Source organism: Sorex fumeus, unplaced genomic scaffold (genome assembly GCF_029834395.1).
Source record: "Sorex fumeus unplaced genomic scaffold, SorFum_2.1 ptg000002l, whole genome shotgun sequence".
Taxonomy (NCBI): Eukaryota; Metazoa; Chordata; class Mammalia; order Eulipotyphla; family Soricidae; genus Sorex; species Sorex fumeus.
The window spans coordinates 26,472,369-26,489,959 of record NW_026606059.1 but is presented as its reverse complement, the minus strand read 5'-3'; the positions used below and the strand labels follow the sequence as shown (position 1 = coordinate 26,489,959).

The 17,591-nt window shown below is 48.5% G+C and overlaps 1 protein-coding gene across 1 annotated transcript in view; it reads right to left on the bottom strand.

Annotated features, from left to right (window-relative positions):
- SBSPON (somatomedin B and thrombospondin type 1 domain containing) overlaps positions 1-16,881 on the bottom strand; it is a 30,532-nt gene extending 13,651 nt beyond the window's left edge. The window contains exons 1-2 of the mRNA XM_056111327.1: positions 16,603-16,881; positions 3,820-4,014 (exon numbers count right to left, since the gene is read on the bottom strand). Coding sequence (XP_055967302.1) covers positions 3,820-4,014; positions 16,603-16,819 — 412 coding nt within the window. The 5' untranslated portion in view covers positions 16,820-16,881. The remainder of the gene's footprint in view (positions 1-3,819; positions 4,015-16,602) is intronic.
- Between the last annotated feature and the right edge of the window lie 710 nt (positions 16,882-17,591).

The following is a 17,591-nucleotide window of genomic DNA, read 5'->3' as shown; positions in this document are numbered from 1 at the left end:
GGGAGAGACAATGGACACAGATGGCCAAGTAGCAGGACTGAGAGCTTCCAGGTGGGTGCCCCTTCTCTATGCTCCACCCCTTTCCCCCCCCCCCCCCAACTTGCACACTGCCACGAGACTCTGCCATCATCGGGACTTAGAGCTTGCTATGATACGCGTATTGCTCAAGTTTACAGTTCCCAAACTTGCATCGTGCTGGCATGTGGTGGATGCTCAGTGTGTCTTTAATACAACACATCACTGAAGGCATAGGATCGCTGGTAAAACAGGATGGAGGGCGGGGGCATGGAGTATCCATCAGTTTGGATTTTCATGTCATTCTTGCTCATTCCTTCTTGTTTTCCCTTCATTGTCTATCACATCACAGAGTAATTTGGTAGACAAGCCCTTGGGGGAAAGGGCCATGTAATCTAATAAGGTGGGAAAACACTCCAACGCTCCATTTCCTATCTCCCCTGTACAGAATGGAAATACTTATGAACATAACATGGAGCTTCCGAAAAGAAATTGTTTGATAAAGAAAAGAAACTTATCTGAGTTATTCCACATTTTCCTGACTAACCCTCCCCCAAGTCTTTTTTTTTGTGTGTGTGTGGGGGGGGGGTGGGGGATGAAGGGGGTGTTGAACCTTCTGGAAAATGCCACTTGAACCAGCAAGTGATGATGATGCAGGGAGCTGAGGGGGTACCCAGACTCAGACCACAGTGGGGCTCTGGAAATCAATGGGACCTGGGAAGCTTTGTCGCAGCGTAGACCAGGGGCTGAACTGATGGCGTTTGAGTGGGGACTAAGGAACTTACATTTCTAACAAGTGCCCAGGGGAACCGAGACTGCTGCTGAATTCTAAGGGCTCAGTTTAAGGACCTCAAGACTGGGGTATTCAAGGAGTCCTGTCCTCCCTTACAAACTTGGGACAAGGGTCATCATTTCTTTACATGACTACAGAAAGGTAAAGCTTGGGAAGCAAGTGAGAGCTGTAAATGCCAAGTGGAGCTGTCGCCTTTCAGATGAGGAGACTCTGTTATCAGAGGAGGAGACCCTCAGCACAGGCTGGGAAGACCCCTTGTTAGGTTTCTGGCATTGCAGATGGTCCCCTGCACACCACCAAGAGTAACTCCTGAGCACAATCTCTCCTGTTGGTGTTGAGTCACAGGCCCTAACACCTCTTGAGAAATCAAGCAGAAAAAATTCTCTTGTGCAGCTTAGTAGGAGGCTTAGGTGAGGGGTAGTTGGGAATGTCAGGATATGTGGCAGCATGTAGCTTGGAGACTTGACCCAGTCAGAGGATTAGGGAACTTGGCCTCATCAAATGAAAAGGAGGCCCTTGGGTTCAATATCCCTAGCTTGCTCTTGACCCCACCCTGTAGTATTTACATAGATCTTCTTGCCCTTTCCAGCAACCTGCCTTGCGCTGTTACTGTTTTCTTTCTTTCTTTCTTTTTTTTTTTTTTTTGGCTTTCTGGGTCGCACCCAGCCATGCACAGGGGTTACTCCTGGCTTTGCACTCAGGAATTACTCCCGGTGGTGCTCAGGGGACCATATGGGATGCTGGGAATCGAACCTGGGTCAGTTGCATGCAAGACAAATGCCCTGCTGGCTGTACTATTGCTCCAGCCCCAAGCCTTGTACTGTTTTAAAGAGCTGTGAGGGAGGGCTGGTAGAAGGAAGTGCCGTAGGACACTGCTCTGAAGACTGATGCTCCATAGCTGAACCTTGTTGCTAAGGGCAACATCCCTTTCCTGGAAGATCAAGGGTAGGTTTTAAGGATGATTAAAAAAATGAAAAATGGAGAAAAAGTACAGGGACTGAGGCATTTGCTTTGCATGTGGCAACCTCATTCAATTCTCGGCACCAAGCCCTGCCAGGAGTAAGTCCTGAGCACCGCCAGATGTGGCCCTTAAACAAAACCAAAACTAACAAAAATGCCAACCCCGTCCTTAGCCACTTCTTCCTTGTCTTCTGTAAGCTACTTGGCCTCACCATCGTCTTCTCGAGGTTTTTCGTGCATAGCCTAAGCCTCTGGACCAGCCCCTGCTTGCCGTTTAGGTAACGCCATTTAATAAAGCTAATGTGCTCCCTGAACATGTGATTGTTCTAGGTCAGCCCCCACCCCCCCACCAGCTTCCTGTCCCTTCACAGTGTCTCTGCTGATTTCTGTCTGGGAGTGTGACATTTCTCAGCCCCACCCATATATCCTTGATGAGGTCCCTTTGTTCCTTCTTCCCAGCCCAGTTCTTCTGTCTCCAAATTAGGGAAAATCTGCTAATTCTGCACTGTAGCACTGTCCTCCCATTGTTCATCTATTTGCTGGAGCAGGCACCAGGAACATCTCCATTGTGAGAATTATTGTTACTGCTTTTGGCATATTGAATACGCCACGCGGAGCTTGCCAGGTTCTGCCATGTAGGCGGGATACTCTTGGTAGCTTGCCGGGCTCTCCGAGAGGGACGGAGGAATCGAACCCGGGTTGGCCACATGCAAGGCAATGCCCTACCCACTGTGCTATGGCTCCAGACCTACACACTCAAAATTCCACACACCCCCGTTAGTTGCTACCACTTGCTAGTAAACTGCAACTGTATTTTTCTGTGATTTACATGACAGCAGGTCTTTGTGACCTTAGAGTGCCTGGCATCAAGTTGGTTTTAAGGAAATGTGTGTATGTGGAATTTTTTAAAGGGATAAGGACAAAATGGCATGTCATACTGGTGTGAATTTCCATGATCTTATGAAAAGCACACGACTTTGTGATCTTGAGGTGTCAGAATGTCTCCCTATCAAGTTCCATCTTTATCAACATGGAGTATTGGCCTTTTGCTTATTTGTATGGCTCTTGGCTCACTCAGGAGCCCGGCTCTTCACTGGCCACCCCAAAGGAAAAATGATTTTCTCAAATTATATATTTTTTCTATTGTTGTGGTGGTGGTTTAAGTGTCCAGTGACACTTCTGGTGGTGCTTGGGGGAACCATTGTGGGTGCTGGGATTGAACCCAGGTTCGCTACATGCAAGGCAAGCACTCTACCCACTGTGCTATCTCTTTGGCACCTGATTTTTTTTTTCAAATTATAAATCTGACCACACCTGCCCCAATCCGGTTGACTAGAAAACAGGGACAGTGGGGAGTGGAGACATAGCCCAGTGACTCAGACAGTTGGGTCCCAGGCACTGTATGGGTCCCAGAAGCACTGCAAGGTAAGGAAAAGAGAGAGAGACAGAGAGAGATAGAGACAGAGACAGAGACTAAGGAAGGAGGGGAAAAAAGGAGAAAGACGAGAAGGAAAGGGAAAGGGAAAAGAAATGAAAGTCGGAAAAGGGAAAAAGAAAGAAGGAAGCGGCGAAAAGGAGAAAGAAGAGGTAGGTGTTTTCAGTCTAACATTCCAAAATGCAGGAAACTTCCACGACACAGCGGCAGTGGCACAGAGCCATCCATCCTTACAGGACACTTTGCATCCGTGTGAAATACTGTCGCCTTACCCCAAGTCCTCGGAGGACTCTTCCAGGGCCGGGCACCGACTCAGGGGCGATCAGCCCGTGCAGGAACCCTTCGGAGCCCACAGAAGTGCAGAGAGAAGGTTATGAAACCCGGGGAGAGGGTGGGGCAGGGGACATTTGTACAGCTGGGCGCTGCTGATTCCTTTACCAAGCATTTCCCGAGTTTCCTATCTGCATGGGGCAGCCCGGCCCACCCCACTCCCTGCAGCGCTGGGAACTTTCCCTCCCCGCCCCCGCAATAACCCACCCCACCCCGACCCCGCCTCTTCTGGGACCAAGAGGTGGAAAGTCATCCCCAAAGGCAGCCATCCCCGAAACCTCAGTACCAAAGACGGTCCCGCAGTCCTGGCCTTGGGGCGACGAGTACTCCAGGCAGCTGGCTCTCTCCTCCAGGGCCGGGCAGGGCTCCCCGCCGTTCTGGGGCGCCTGCTGCACCTCGCGCCTGCGGACGCGGATCGAAGGCTTGCACCGGTCTGCGCAGCCGCTCCAGGGACTCCACTCTCCCACGACGCACGGGCGAGCTGCAAAAACAGCACCCAGGGCGCCCAGCCTGAGTCAGGCGGCCAGGGGCCACTCGCCTCCCCCGCCCTGATGGGCAAACTGATAACCCGTTGCAAGGGGTGGAGAGAGGATTTTCCAGGATCCTGGGCTTAGGTTCAGTTTGAGCCAGGAACAGGCGTTAGTCAGAGACCGTGCCTGCAGGGAACTTCCTCATACTCGCCGGCTGAGCTCAGGTCTTGTGCTTCCTTGATGTTAACTTGATCCTCCCCAGCCCAGACCAGGTACTCTGTCGCAGTCCGCCATGCCATCTGCATTGCAGACTTGGTGAAGGGGGAAAAGAATACTGCAGAGGGAATCGCCCCCACCCCAAATTCCATCACCTACCTGCGTTACCACATCCCAGCAAATGGGATCTAGGAGGGCACGGAGGGATCTGCTAGTTTAAGGCTTCTCTGGAATATTGTCTTCTTCTATACGGTGTCCACATTCATGAACTATTAGAACCGGAGCTAGAGGTGGGCCAGCCCGAGCCGACGGCAGTAGGGACTGCACCCGGGCACCAAAGTCAAGCCAAGATGCTGGCTCTGGGCCCATTTCCTGGACATCACTGTATAAAACTGGTGAGATTAATGGGTTTCACATTCCCGTTAAAGACCTAAGGAGGGCAGAGAGGTAGCTCAAAGAGCTGAGTTCATGCTTTGCATGCAGGTGACCTGGCTGTGATCCCTGTCACTGCACACCCCACCCAGGAGTTGACCCCCCCACCAAGTGCACCATTTGGGTGTGACTTCCCCTCAAAAGTAGTAGGGGAGTGAGGGAAAAATAGACCTAAGGAGTCTTTCAGGACTGTAATAGGGTCAGAGAGATAGTCCAAGTGGTAAGGCACTTGTCTTGCATGAAGCATGAAGTTCAACTCCTGACACCACCTATAATAAATTCTAAAATCGAATTATCTCAAGGCGAGACACTGAATACGAGGAAAGAATAGAACAGGAGATGGACCTTGAAAGGAGACACTAAGCCTTGCTGACAATGTGGAAACCCTGTCCAAGTGAAAAACAGAGTGGGGGAAAGCTCTATTGTTTTTTTTCTATCATTCCCATGCTTTTTTTTTCATGGTCTTCACCAGGAATGCAGTTTAACTTCTCCTGATCCGGCCTGCCTCCTCTCTGTACTTGAAAGCTCCCAGTTTCTGGAGCTCACTAGTTTAGGGTTTGTGCTTTACAAAAACCTCTTCTTAGCAGCACAAAGCTACTCCTGCCATGGAAGGGGTCACGTGCAACATGAACATCTGTCAGTGATGCAAAAATTGCAAACTGTGTTAAAGCATCGTTTTATCAATCATCTACAAACTCTGTTATTAAGTCAATTACCTAAGAAGCAAGAATGAACCACATTTGCGTTCGGTCCCAATATCTGCCGGGCACACGTCCTTTGGAAACCCATCACGGGTCATTTCCTGCTGCGCATGCTGACTCCTTCTTTTTGATCCCATGATTTAACTGACCCACAGATCCAAAAGCATTTTAAGAGAAGGGCAGGCAGGGAGATGATTGAGAAGGACTCCTTCTCTCTTTAATTCTTCCCCAACATCTCTTTATCCTTGAGTATAACTAGCCCTGTCCTGATGACCCGCACTCAAATAACACTTATGTGTTATGCTTGGGGCCTGGAAAGATAGTGCAATGGGTAAGGGGTACTCTTGCATGCAACCGAGCCAGGTTCAACCCTTTGGTATCACACACCTGAGCTGGAATATTCTCTGAGCACAGAGTGCTACCTCCTTCAAAGGTTAATGTTCTATGAAATGAAATTTGGCCTGAACTTTGGATATGGTAAAGGTCACACGAGGGAAAGACAGAACCCAAAGATATACCATGTGGGATGCTGGGAACCAAGTATAAGTCGGCCACAGAGAAGGCGAATGCCCTAGCTGCTGTACTATCACTCTGGTCCCAAATTTTATCACATTTTTATAATTCAATTTTAATTTTAGAGTTCTATGGCTTTATTTTGTCTCCTATTTTTTCCTTAGCATGTGTCACTTATGTCCAAGGTTTAATTATTTTAATTGGTTTGATCCATAAAGTCCCTATATTGCAGACTCAATGGATCAGTTGTGATTCCTACTGGTCAAGGTTTGACATTGCAAAATGCTATATTCTGTTTTTCCAAACTACGCTTTTTTAACACCCCATACAGAGGAGCAAAATATTCTGTGACTCTGAACAATGTCATCATATTGTCTTAATTGAAGACAAAAGTAAATAGTTCACTAGAATTTTACATATAAAAAGGCATTGCACAAATTATTCTGAGTTGGTTATTCTATGCTGCATGAATGATTCTATTCTTGATTAACCATGAACTTCTGATTATATTTGAATTGTAATTCCTTGTAGATTTACAAGAGATTTTTGGTTATGGAGGTTAGGGGAAGTACAAGAACTTCTGGCAGATTTATTACCACAAGTCATATATTTACCGCATGACACACATTTCCTTTGAACTATTCCATTAATATTCTATCCTCTTCCCTCTAAAGTTCACCTTCGCTTCTGTATACAGCATATCAAAATATTCTTTCTTGGGGTGAGAGAGATGGCTCAAAGGGAAGAGCATGCAGGAGATCCAAGTTTGATATCCAGCACCACATGGTCCCCTGATCACCCCAGGGAGTAATCCCTGAGCACAGAGCCGGGAGTAGCCACTGAACAGTTCTCTGTGTAGCACCCAAGCCAAACAACAAAAACCTAAAACTCATGACCCTATAAAACCTCTTTTAGGGAAAAGAAGTCTAAACTTAAGGAGGACTAAGAAGCTAAACAAACTTTTCCTTTAGTCTTATTCTTTGTTTAAACTCAAAATGATATTCAAGTTGTTTCCACAGATGTTGATCCTGAAGCATGGGTTTGAATGAAAACAAGTTTTTGGGAAGGTGGTACCAAGAGCCAAGTAAAGGATTGGAGAAGAAGGTCAGGAGAAGGCATAGAGGAGAGATAAATTAGACCCCTAAGTTTAACCTTCTGGCTCTCATCTCACCAAGGAGTGAGTCATAGATGGTGCCAGTGTGCAGGAACGATCAGGCCAGTGATGTGCCAGCCACTCTTCCCTTCCTAAGATGTTCCCACCATGATAATAAAACAAATGGCGTAGAACAGGAAGGGACTTTAGGTGCTGCAATTATAAAACTAGGCAAAGGGGAGGGAACATGTTCGCACGTCCTAACAGGCAGAACACATTGCAATGACCTTTTAAAATGTACCACTGATTTAAAAGGGGGGTGGTTGTTTTATTTAAATATTTCATTTTTGTTTTTTGGGTCACACCTGGCAATGCTCAGGGCTTACTTCTGCCTCTGTACTAAGGGATCACTTCTGCACTCACTTCTGAACTGCAAATTGAACTGAGGTTGGCTGCATTCAAAACAAGAACCTTAAGCCCTTGTACTACCTCTCCGGCCCATGGACGAGGAAAGAGTCTGGGGGCTGCTCCAGTTCTTTGCATAGATATCACTCCTTGGCTGTGCCTGGAGGATCATGCAAAGCTGGGGAGAGAACCCAAGCTTCCTGCATGCACAAGAGGCATCCAACCTGACTCTAAAACTCTTTAAAAACTCAGTGGTTTGGGGGAGTATGGTGCCACCAGCAAGTCAATCTAAACCTGTGAGGAGAGTGCATCAGCATCCTGATGGTGCCTTCAGACTTCTAGATACCCCAAAATTGCTGTTGTGCCTTTGGCCAGACCCCAACAACTTGGGGCAAAGTTTACCAAGAAAGTAAACAGTCAAAAGTTAGGTATGTAGGAGACACCCACACACCACCTCCGGCTCAGCTATATAATTGGAGGTAAGGCCTCTCTGGTTCCTGATCAAACTGCTTCACGGCCATGAAACCAAGAGACTCAGAAACAAATCTCGAAACCCAGCAGCTTTTGGCAGAAATGCATCCAGTGCCCGCAGCAGATTACTGGTGCCAGGCCACCCCAGGGGGTTTAAAAGGGTGCTGTCCCTCCACCTGCTCCCCCTTAGTGGCTTGGTGACCAGCATCCTCCAGAGGCCATTTGACAGTCAAGTTTCAGCCCGCGGTGATGAGACACGCAAGGCCTCATGGGATGGGGGTGGAGCGGGCCCTTTCCTCCCTGCCCCAACAAGACCCTGAGTCACTGCCCATGAACAGTCTCTCTGGTTCCTAATCAAGCTGCTTAATGGCCATGATCCCAGAGACTCAGAAACAAATCTCAGAACCCAGCAGCTTTTGGCAGAAATGCTTCCGGTCCCCACAGTAGGTTACTGGTGCTGGGACATCCCAGTGGGGAATAGGTTTCATGCCTTGGCCTGTTCTCTCTGGTGGCTCGGTGGTCACCATCCTCTAAAGGCCACTGGACAGTCAGGTTTGGGCCTGCAGTGATGAGACACACGGGGTCTCATGAGATGGGGGTGGAACCAGCCCTTTCCTTACCTCCCGAACGAGATCCCTGGTTGCCGCCCATGAACGGCCTCTTTGTCTCCTGATCAAGCCACTAACGGCCATGATCCCAGAGACTCAGGAACAAATCTCGACCCAGCAGATTTTAGCAGAAATTCCTCCAGATTTAACTGTTAAAATTTCAGAATTCCAAAATCCCACGGCCACTACTGTGGCCACATGACATCATATGTTATTCATAAGCAGCAATAGAAAACAAATTGTCCACTGTTGCCTTTTAGGCAGATCTGAATGTTGGGGTAAAATCCTAAATAATAATGGTGGGTCTGGTGTCAAAATATTGAATGTAATAAAAGTATAGAGAGAGTAATGTGGAAATCATATGCCTCACAGGTAAGGAATGGGGGATATACTGGGGTTTTTGGTAGTGGAAAATGGGCAATGGTGAAGGGATAGGTGTTTCATCATTGTATGACCAAGACTTAAACCTGAAAGCTTTGTAACTGCTCTCACGGTGATTCAATAAATAAATTTATGAAAAAGGGAAAGAAAGTAAGGTGGAGTTCATGTCCAATTCTATCAGCCTAATCAATGGATGAATAATAAGCAATCCTCTACATTTAAAAAAAATCAGTGGTTTTTCATTAGATATAGAATAAAGTGCAAACCTTCTGCTGGTATCCACAGGGTCTTTTGTGGCCTGGCATGTGTCTACCCCTTCACTCTCACCTGGAGTTAGCCCTGAGCAACACTGGAGGTGGCCCCCCAAAACAAAACAAAACAAAACAAATTTTAAGGGTTAAAGAAATCCTGCAGGGCTTAAGGCATTTGTTTGATCTCCAGCACTGTGTGCATGCCAGAAGTAGCCCTGAGCACTACTAGGCATGGCTGGGGAAAAAACTTGAGAATATGGTGACATAAAATCTGCTTGTTTTATCTCTCTTTCTCATGGACTTACTGTTCCCTTCCCTCCCCTGCAGATGGCAGGTTGTTGAGGCCAACTCACGGCCCTTGCTCCTCCGGACACTTTCCCTTCAGAGAAGTCACAGGTTTTTCTTCTCCGAGTCCAGTCACAGTTTCAAGTGAGTTGGGGCACCTACCATCAGGCATACCATCCTCATCTTTTGGACAGTTTATTTTTTGATGATGCCAACATACACACACACACACACACACACACACACACACACACACACACACCTATCAACAACAATATCAAGAGCACCACATGTTGCTGACAGTCAGAGATTTTCTTTCCTAAGAATCCTTGGGATGTTTTCTTCCCCCTGTAAGGTCTTGCCTTATTCTCTGGTAGTAGAATATCCCTGGTTAATCACAGAGTGAAGACCATCCCCCAATCTGTTGAAATCTGGGCCTGTCAGTTTGGCTCTCTGCCACCTAAAACTTGAAGACCACCCACACACAACCATGGGCTTTCTCTCTCAGGTTGTTAAGCTCACAGAGTCCTACTCATTCTGAAGTTATACTCTTTTACACTTTACTCACAGCAGAACTATTTATGCATAGCTTTATTTTTTGACATTGCATGGAGAAGGGAAAAAAGACAACCCCTTTATACACATATGTGCATACACACACACACTCACACACACACACACACACTCATATTGACACATTTTCATGTCATCTCCCTTTTTTCCTCTATCCACGTGTAAATATTTTTTTGAGGAAACTTGGCACAGCTCTGAAGGTTGAATTGTGACCACAATGCCAGAGTGCCAATTTATCCTTCAAAGAGCTCCAATAAAACGGTCAACTCATTTTTCCCTCTTCAGAAACCATGTGATTAGAACCACAATAGAGGGTTTTTTTTTCCTTTTGAGACATTAACTGGATAAACTCACGAAATGTTAACACAACAATAGCATGGTCTGCTTCCCTAGGAAATAAGAATTATAAGCACCCTATAAACCCAGAAAATAAAAGGGATACAGTGGGAGGCGGCTCATAGGGCTGGGAGCACATGCCTCGTGCAAGACCTGAAGTTTGATCCCACATCTCATGCCTCCTCCGATCAGGCACCACTGAGTCAAGCACTGAAGCAGCAAAGCTGGCTAAGTATCACCAGGATTGACTCCCAAGCATGACTGGGGACCCCATCCCCACTCCAGACACAAAAGCCAGACAGATCAAACAGATATTGTTGATTTTCCTGGATGGTGTGTTATTATCTTCTTACGTGTATTTCTGTATTTTGCAACAAGCACATTTTATGGATGGGGAAAGAAAATGTTATTTTAAAAAATGAATTGTGAATACACCCCAGATGGCAGTGCCCTTTGAAGCCACAGATGAAGCCACAGATAACATCCCGAGATGGTCTGACTGCTCTGACTGCTCATGTGTTTTGACAAATGTTATCAAACAGTACCAGACACCCACTGAAATTCCAAAGAGGAGCAGGACACCTTTACTTTTTTTTTGGCTTTTGGGGTACACCTAGTGGAGCTCAGGGCTTACTCCTCGCTCTGTGTTTAGGGATCATTCTTGGTGGTGCTCCAGAGATGTTGTATGAGATCGAACTGGGTCTGCTATATTCAAGACAAGCACTTTACTCCTGTACTATATCTCTGATCCCAAGACACATTTTTGACCCTTGAAGAAAAACAGGGAATGTGCTCAATCTATGAGTATTTATCTAGGAGCTACTTTCATTAGCCCTAATTTGTCTAGAGCAGTAAAAACCATCTTGTTCTGATGAGTAGGCTGGGGTGTGAAATGCTGGAATTCAAATCTTGCTGCATCTCTATTGATAGCATGATTTTGGACAACTTGCCTACCCTCTCACTGCCCTGGTTAATTTATCTGTGAATCAAGATCAAAGTGAGGATGATGTAGAAGTATAGTTAGGTTAGAACTGTGCCATGGGCAAGGTCCTGGCACTGAGCAAGTGCCAAGGAAGTCTTGACAAGGGTCCCCTCTGGATAACACACCCAAGGCTGCAACCAAATTCTGAGATGTCAAGTCAGGTTGAAACTGGCTTCAGCTCCATTTTGCTGATGAGACAAAGGCAGGAAAGCCAGATGCTGTCACCCCTGGCCATTCTGATGCCAATAAAGCCTCAGCTCTCTAATTCAGCACTGTTTGTGAGAGCCTTCTTCTGGAGGGGTTTTGAAGTCCCTCTTTTCGAGCATTGCGCCTCTTGCCCCTTCTTCCAGATACCATGCCCGCAGATTTTGACCAGTTTGTTTCTTAGAATTCCTATGAATCTTGGAGAAGAGACCAGCTTGATTTTGACTTAGGTTAAAGTTTTCTTTCAGAAAGGGATAGACATAGAAAGATTGCATTCATCTGGGGAGCATAAAGTAACAAAATAGGAGACTAACACCCAAGAATGGCCAAGATTAGTACCAGGAATCTTACTGCATGGCTTGGAAGTCAGCCACACATGCTAGGGAAAAAGGGAGCTCAGATAGAGAAGGGAGAACCAAATAAAGGGTGTTGGGCGGATCCTCCCAGGATGGGAGAAGCATGCTGAAAGTAAACTATAGACCAAACATGATTGCCACCCATTGCCTCTTTTGCAAACCACAACACCCAATAGGAGAGAGAGAACAAAAGGGAATGCCCTGCCACAGAGGCAGGGTGGGCTGGGGGGGTGGGGGGTGGAAGGGATACTGGGATCCGTGGTGGTGGGAAATGGGCACTGGTGGAGGGATGGGTATTTGATCATTGTATAATTGAAAGCTAAGCCCAAAATTTTGTACCTCATGGTGTCTCACTAATAAAAATAAAAATTAAAAATAAGTAAATAAAGTTTTCTTTCATAAATTTCTCATCAAATATCTAATGCTGTATTTCCATGATGTCAGAAAGCACATTCTAGGTACTAGAGGAGGAATTCGCTGTTACGTTTGCTCAACAAGACTTCTATTGTTTTTGTTTGGGGCCCACACCCAGAGGTGCTCAGGGCTCACTCCCAGCTGGGTACTCAAGGATCATTCCTGGTAGGGCTCCGGGGACCATATAGAATGTCAGGGATCAAACTTGGGTCACATCAAGGCAAATGCCCTAGGCAAGACTTCTAAGAAATTCTTCTAGAGCAGGATAACTTGTATCTGTCCCTCAACTTTACCTTCCCAGACCCTGGCACAGCCAGTGGAAAAAATTCTGTTCATTTTTGGGTGGTGGTGTTGGTAGTGGTGGTCGTGGTGATGATGATGAGGATGATGAAGACAAAGACAAATTCCTGGCACTGAGCCCCATGCTAATTATCTCAAGATCTCCCAGAGAATTCGTTTCAGAATAGACTTTTGTGGAACAGTTCAGCCATTCTAACTAATTTCATTTTCACTGAGTTAAAAATAAAACACAATAGCTGTCTACTTAGAAGGAGAAAGTTGTATTTTTTTCTCTTGGCCACTGTCACTGTCTCTGTCCTCCCATTGTTCATCGATTTGCTTGAGCAGGCAACAGTAATATCTCCATTGTGAGACTTGTTACTGTTTTTCCATATCAAATACACCATGGGGAGCTTTCCAGGCTCTGCTGTGAGGGCAAGATACTCTCCGTAGTTTGCCAGGCTCTCTGAGAGGTTCAGAAGAATCGAACCCGGGTCGACCGCGTGCAAGGCAAATGCCCTACCCGCTGTGCTATGTCTTAGCCACAGCAGAAAAATACATAAGTTGTTTATCAAGATGAAAAAGATCAGAAAGAAGTAAGGTGTACAAAGTTATATTTTGTTCATTTTACACAGTTATAGTTTTCATTCACACTTAGGGTACTTGAAAATAAAATCAAAGGACTTTGAAAGGTGGTATCAATATCTCGCACAGCAATGGGTGAGAAAAAGAGACCAAGAGGCAGAATGATTCTATTTATAACGCGTGACCTGGGGCTCTAAGATGCTGAACCTTGACTTATCTCGGAATAAATAATAGCCTGGCACCGTACACGTGGCTGCAGGCAGCCTGAAAGCCAGCAGCTGTAGCGCAGAGTGAGCTCACCCTGTTGCCCATTCAGTTGACTTGAACCGTGAGAGCCACTGAGGGCCCCAGTCTCCGCCCTGCCAAACCCTAATACCAGCCCAGTCGGCCTTCCCCCAGACTCCAGGCTCAGCACAGGCTGAGGAAACCTCACTCTCTTCTGCCCTTCACATCCAGACTCCGCTGAGGTGAGAACAGGCTTCCTCTGGCCAAGGAGTCTACTTCCCAATGTCTCTGAGTGCGCCCTCCCTGCCTGAGAAACACTGGGTGCAGCAGTGTACCAGGAAGGAGCTACTGTTTCTGCTGAGGCCTGTATGTCCTGCTTGGTCCCCTGGGAAAGGCACCTCAGGCTCCCTGTAAAACTCTCCCAGATGCCCTGTCTCTTTCTGGCTGGGCTCCCATTGTTTACCATTCCCAGGTTACCTGGTTGCTGTTATTTTGTTCAAGTTCTTCCCTAAGTTGGAAAGTTTCTCTCCTTCCCTGATAAATTCACACTCCGAAATGAGAGGCTCTTTGTCTTAGTATTTCTACTTCCGGGACTGAAAACAAGGGGTGTTTTTTGACCAAGGAAGGACCCTGAGAATTTTGAGCCTCCTCCCAACATGGTTGGCCCCTCTAGAAAACTGCTTCCTCTCATGACACTTGCCTATTTTCTCCCCCATCACCTTCCTAGGTGGGAACTTCTCCACAGCTAGGGACGTCATCGTCCAGTTCCCTGGTGGCATCTCTGGGCTTAGCCTAACATCTGGCACACACAAAAAATTAACACCTGTAGGTGACTCTGAACTCCACTGGCTTCACTCTTCTGTCAGAACCCACCCTCATGCCCCCTCATTCCGAGACCTCTTACTCATTTCCTTCACTTCCTTGAGGAAATCTTCATGCGTTCCCTGGGTGCTCTGAGTGTTTCTTCTCTGGCCTCCTGGCTCCCTTATTTGGGCACTAAGCCTGTCACAGTGGAGTGTGCGAATGCTTCCCTGCTCAACTAGAATTCCTCCAGGGCTCATGCTTCATGTTCACCTTTGAATCTCTGTGCACAGAGATTCACAGTATCTGGACACAGGAAATCTGTGTTTGCCTCTAAAGGATATCAGGGCCTGGGAGATAGCTTGGGGGGTGGGGGGTAGGGGGTGGGGGTGGGGTCTATTGCATAAGCTGGGGTAGTTCAATGAGTCCAGTACCTCCCATGGTGCCTGGAGGTCCCCAGTACCTTGGGCCTGAGCAGTGCTTTGTCTGAGCATCGAAGCATTCAGTCTGATTGACAAAATATCATTGGGAGGGGCTCCCATGGCTGAGCACTGCTTGGGAGTCCCCCTCCGCCCAATAAAAAAGTGCAGGCAAACCCTGTCTGAACAGAGATTCCGCCATAGTGAAGCTTTGTTAGAAAGAAACAGGTAATAGACAAACAGGCATTTCATTTTTCTGTAGGAAGTGGGAGGTAGTTTGGGATTTGGCTCACATCCATCTAGTGGTACTCTATGCTTGGGGGGGGGGCGGGGGCTTTGCCATGCTGGGGACAGAACTAGGTCAACCACCTTGCCAAGCAAGTGCCTTAGGCGTCAAACAATCTCTCTGGGCCAAACAGACACTTAGATGGTGGTGGTGGGTGGGAGGAGGGGTTGTTGCTAGGGAGGGAGGCCCAGACCCCAGGTTACTGCATTTTCTAACTTACTCTTTGCCTTGTTTTAGTAGGAAACACTCTGGTCTTGGAACAAAAAACAGAAAGAAACTTTATCCAAAAGATCAGTATTCACGAGTAAATGATTAGCTTTTGACCACCATCAAAAATTCTTAATGTTTTCCAACTGTGGTCTTTCAGTGGTATTGGCTGCCTCTTTCAGCAACAGACAAGAAGGGAGGGCGTCTTTGTCCAGGCCCCCCCAAGCAGCTTACCCAGAAGATGCCGAGAATCCCACTCTACTCGGAGCCTTGAGGTCAACCCCTAGCCTAAGTGTGGGGTTTGGAGTAATGTGATTAAACCGGCGCAGGGTCACTTCTATTTCTCTCATGCACCCATCATTCCTCACGACTACACGCATCATTTCTTCCTATATCTTTTGATTTCATCACACCATCTACGGAACCCTTACCAGGGACTATGAGAAATTTAAACATGGAAAAGACTGACCCTAAGGGGTCAGCATGATGAAGACATCATGGGGTCCCTGAAATCAGAGTGTCTATCCTGAGTTCTACCTCCACAGGCCACGTAATTTGATACCTCCCGGCCTGCCCAATGCCCCTTCCCCACACGCCCCAGGGGGCATGATAGATATTTTGAATTCCAAGAAGACAGACACCTCCCTTTGAGAGATGCTCAATGCTGGTGTCCAGAGAAGAAGACAACGGCATCTCAAAGAACTTGTCCTCAAAGGAGAAGGTAGTCTCCCAGAACAAGTTCTAGGCACCAAGTGTGAGAAGGGCCCCTTCTCTCCCTATCTACCCTCACCAGGTTCTAAAAGTTCCCCAGAATGAGAGCAGTGGAGGCTGACCCGAGGGTACTCCCTGGAACTGTTAGTTCCCATCTCCAGGGGCCATTGGCTTGAGGACCTTAGTTATTAGTTAGCCTTGGTTTTGGGGTCACAGACTGAGGGGCTTCTCCCAGCTCAGAGCTAGAGGTCAGTCCTCATGGTGTGGATGGACGATGGAACCGCCCCAACTTCCAGCTTTCAAAACACTCATGCAGCTGGGTAAGCAGCCTCAGGCCCTAAAACGGAATTCTCTAAGGTAGATTTCATCTAGCGCAGGTGGAGGGGAATGAGGGCGTCAGCCCCTTCCATCCTAGCTCTGTGTCTAGATGGAGAGACCTGGAGACCCCTGGATGAAGGGGCCAGGTGTCCCGAGGATGGAAGATGTGGGCTTCACTTGGACAGAAGGCGCTGGAAAACTTCAGGATAGATGGAGTTGGGGATACCAGGACAATGAGGTTAGGTCCTTGGGATGGGTGAAGTTGGGGTATCTGGATAATTGAGGTCTGGAATATAAGCATCCTTAGTATAAGGATGCTGGTTGTACGCTAATAGAAGAGACTGCAAGGTTCTAGGATGCAAGAGTCGTGTATCTGGATGAGGGGCTTGGAGAAAGGGTGGGTCGGAGAGGAGGTTGGGCTGGCCAGGATGGAGGGTCCGAAGAATCCCTAGCACCAGGCTGCAGTGCTCAGCTGCAGGGATCCCCCACCCCCCCTGACTTCGGGTTCAAGTTAAGTGCTCCCCCCTCGGCCCCCACAGCCACCCACCTGGGCACGCCCTGTCGTAGTCGAAGCAGCAGTCTCCGACGAGGTGGCACGCCTGGTCGCAGTAGCATTTCCCGAAGACCCTGTCCAGCCTCCAGCCCTCGACGAAGCAGGTGGGGTCACGGCCGGGGCAGCAGCGCCCCTTCTCCGTGCAGCCACCGCGGACCCCGGGCCCCAGGCCGGCCAGCGCGCACAGCAGCGCCATCCACAGGCCGCCCATGGCCAGTCGGCGCCGGGCACTGCACAAGCTGCGGGCCGAGTGCGAAGCGCGGCGCAGAGCGGCGGCCCCGAGCGCCAGCGGCCGGCGACGTGCAGCCCGCCCGGCCCTGCCCCGCGCCGGCCCCCGCCCTCCGCGCCGCCCCTCCCCAAGCCTGCGCGGGTGGGTGCGGCGGAGGGCGCTGTCCCGCGTGGGGGGATAATCGGGGCGCCCAGCGATCGGCGCTCTGGACCCCAGATCCCTCCCCGCGGGGTGTCCGCGCGCCCCCGACGCCCCCGCCCCCTACCCCAGCCAGCCCGATGTCCCCCGGAGGGTGCAGAAAAGCAGGTGCCGGGCGGGGCGGGGGCGTCCCAGCGGGGCGGGCAGCGGCGGGCAGGCCAGCTGCCACTCCGGGGACACCCCGTTTCCTGCTTCCTGACGTCGAGGGTGTCCTTAGCAGAGGGCACGGTCGCCCGAACGTGGACATCTGATGGGCAGCCAAGGTCCAGGTCACCCTGACTGTACCCCTAAAGCCGGGTCCCCCGGCGCCCAGAGGCAACCCAGAAACCAGCATACATGGCCCAACGCGCCCCCTTTTCTCCCTGTCCCTGGAAAACTCCACTCGGCTTCACTTTAAGAGGCAATTCATGATTGCGAAGGCAAAGATAAATAATATAGGAACAGTACTCGGCTCTAAAGTACATTTCCCAAAAGAAATCCAGCTTAACTGTAAACGAAATAACATCCACTTTAATAAAGTGCTTGCCTAAGTTGATATGTATCTGTGTGTATAAAA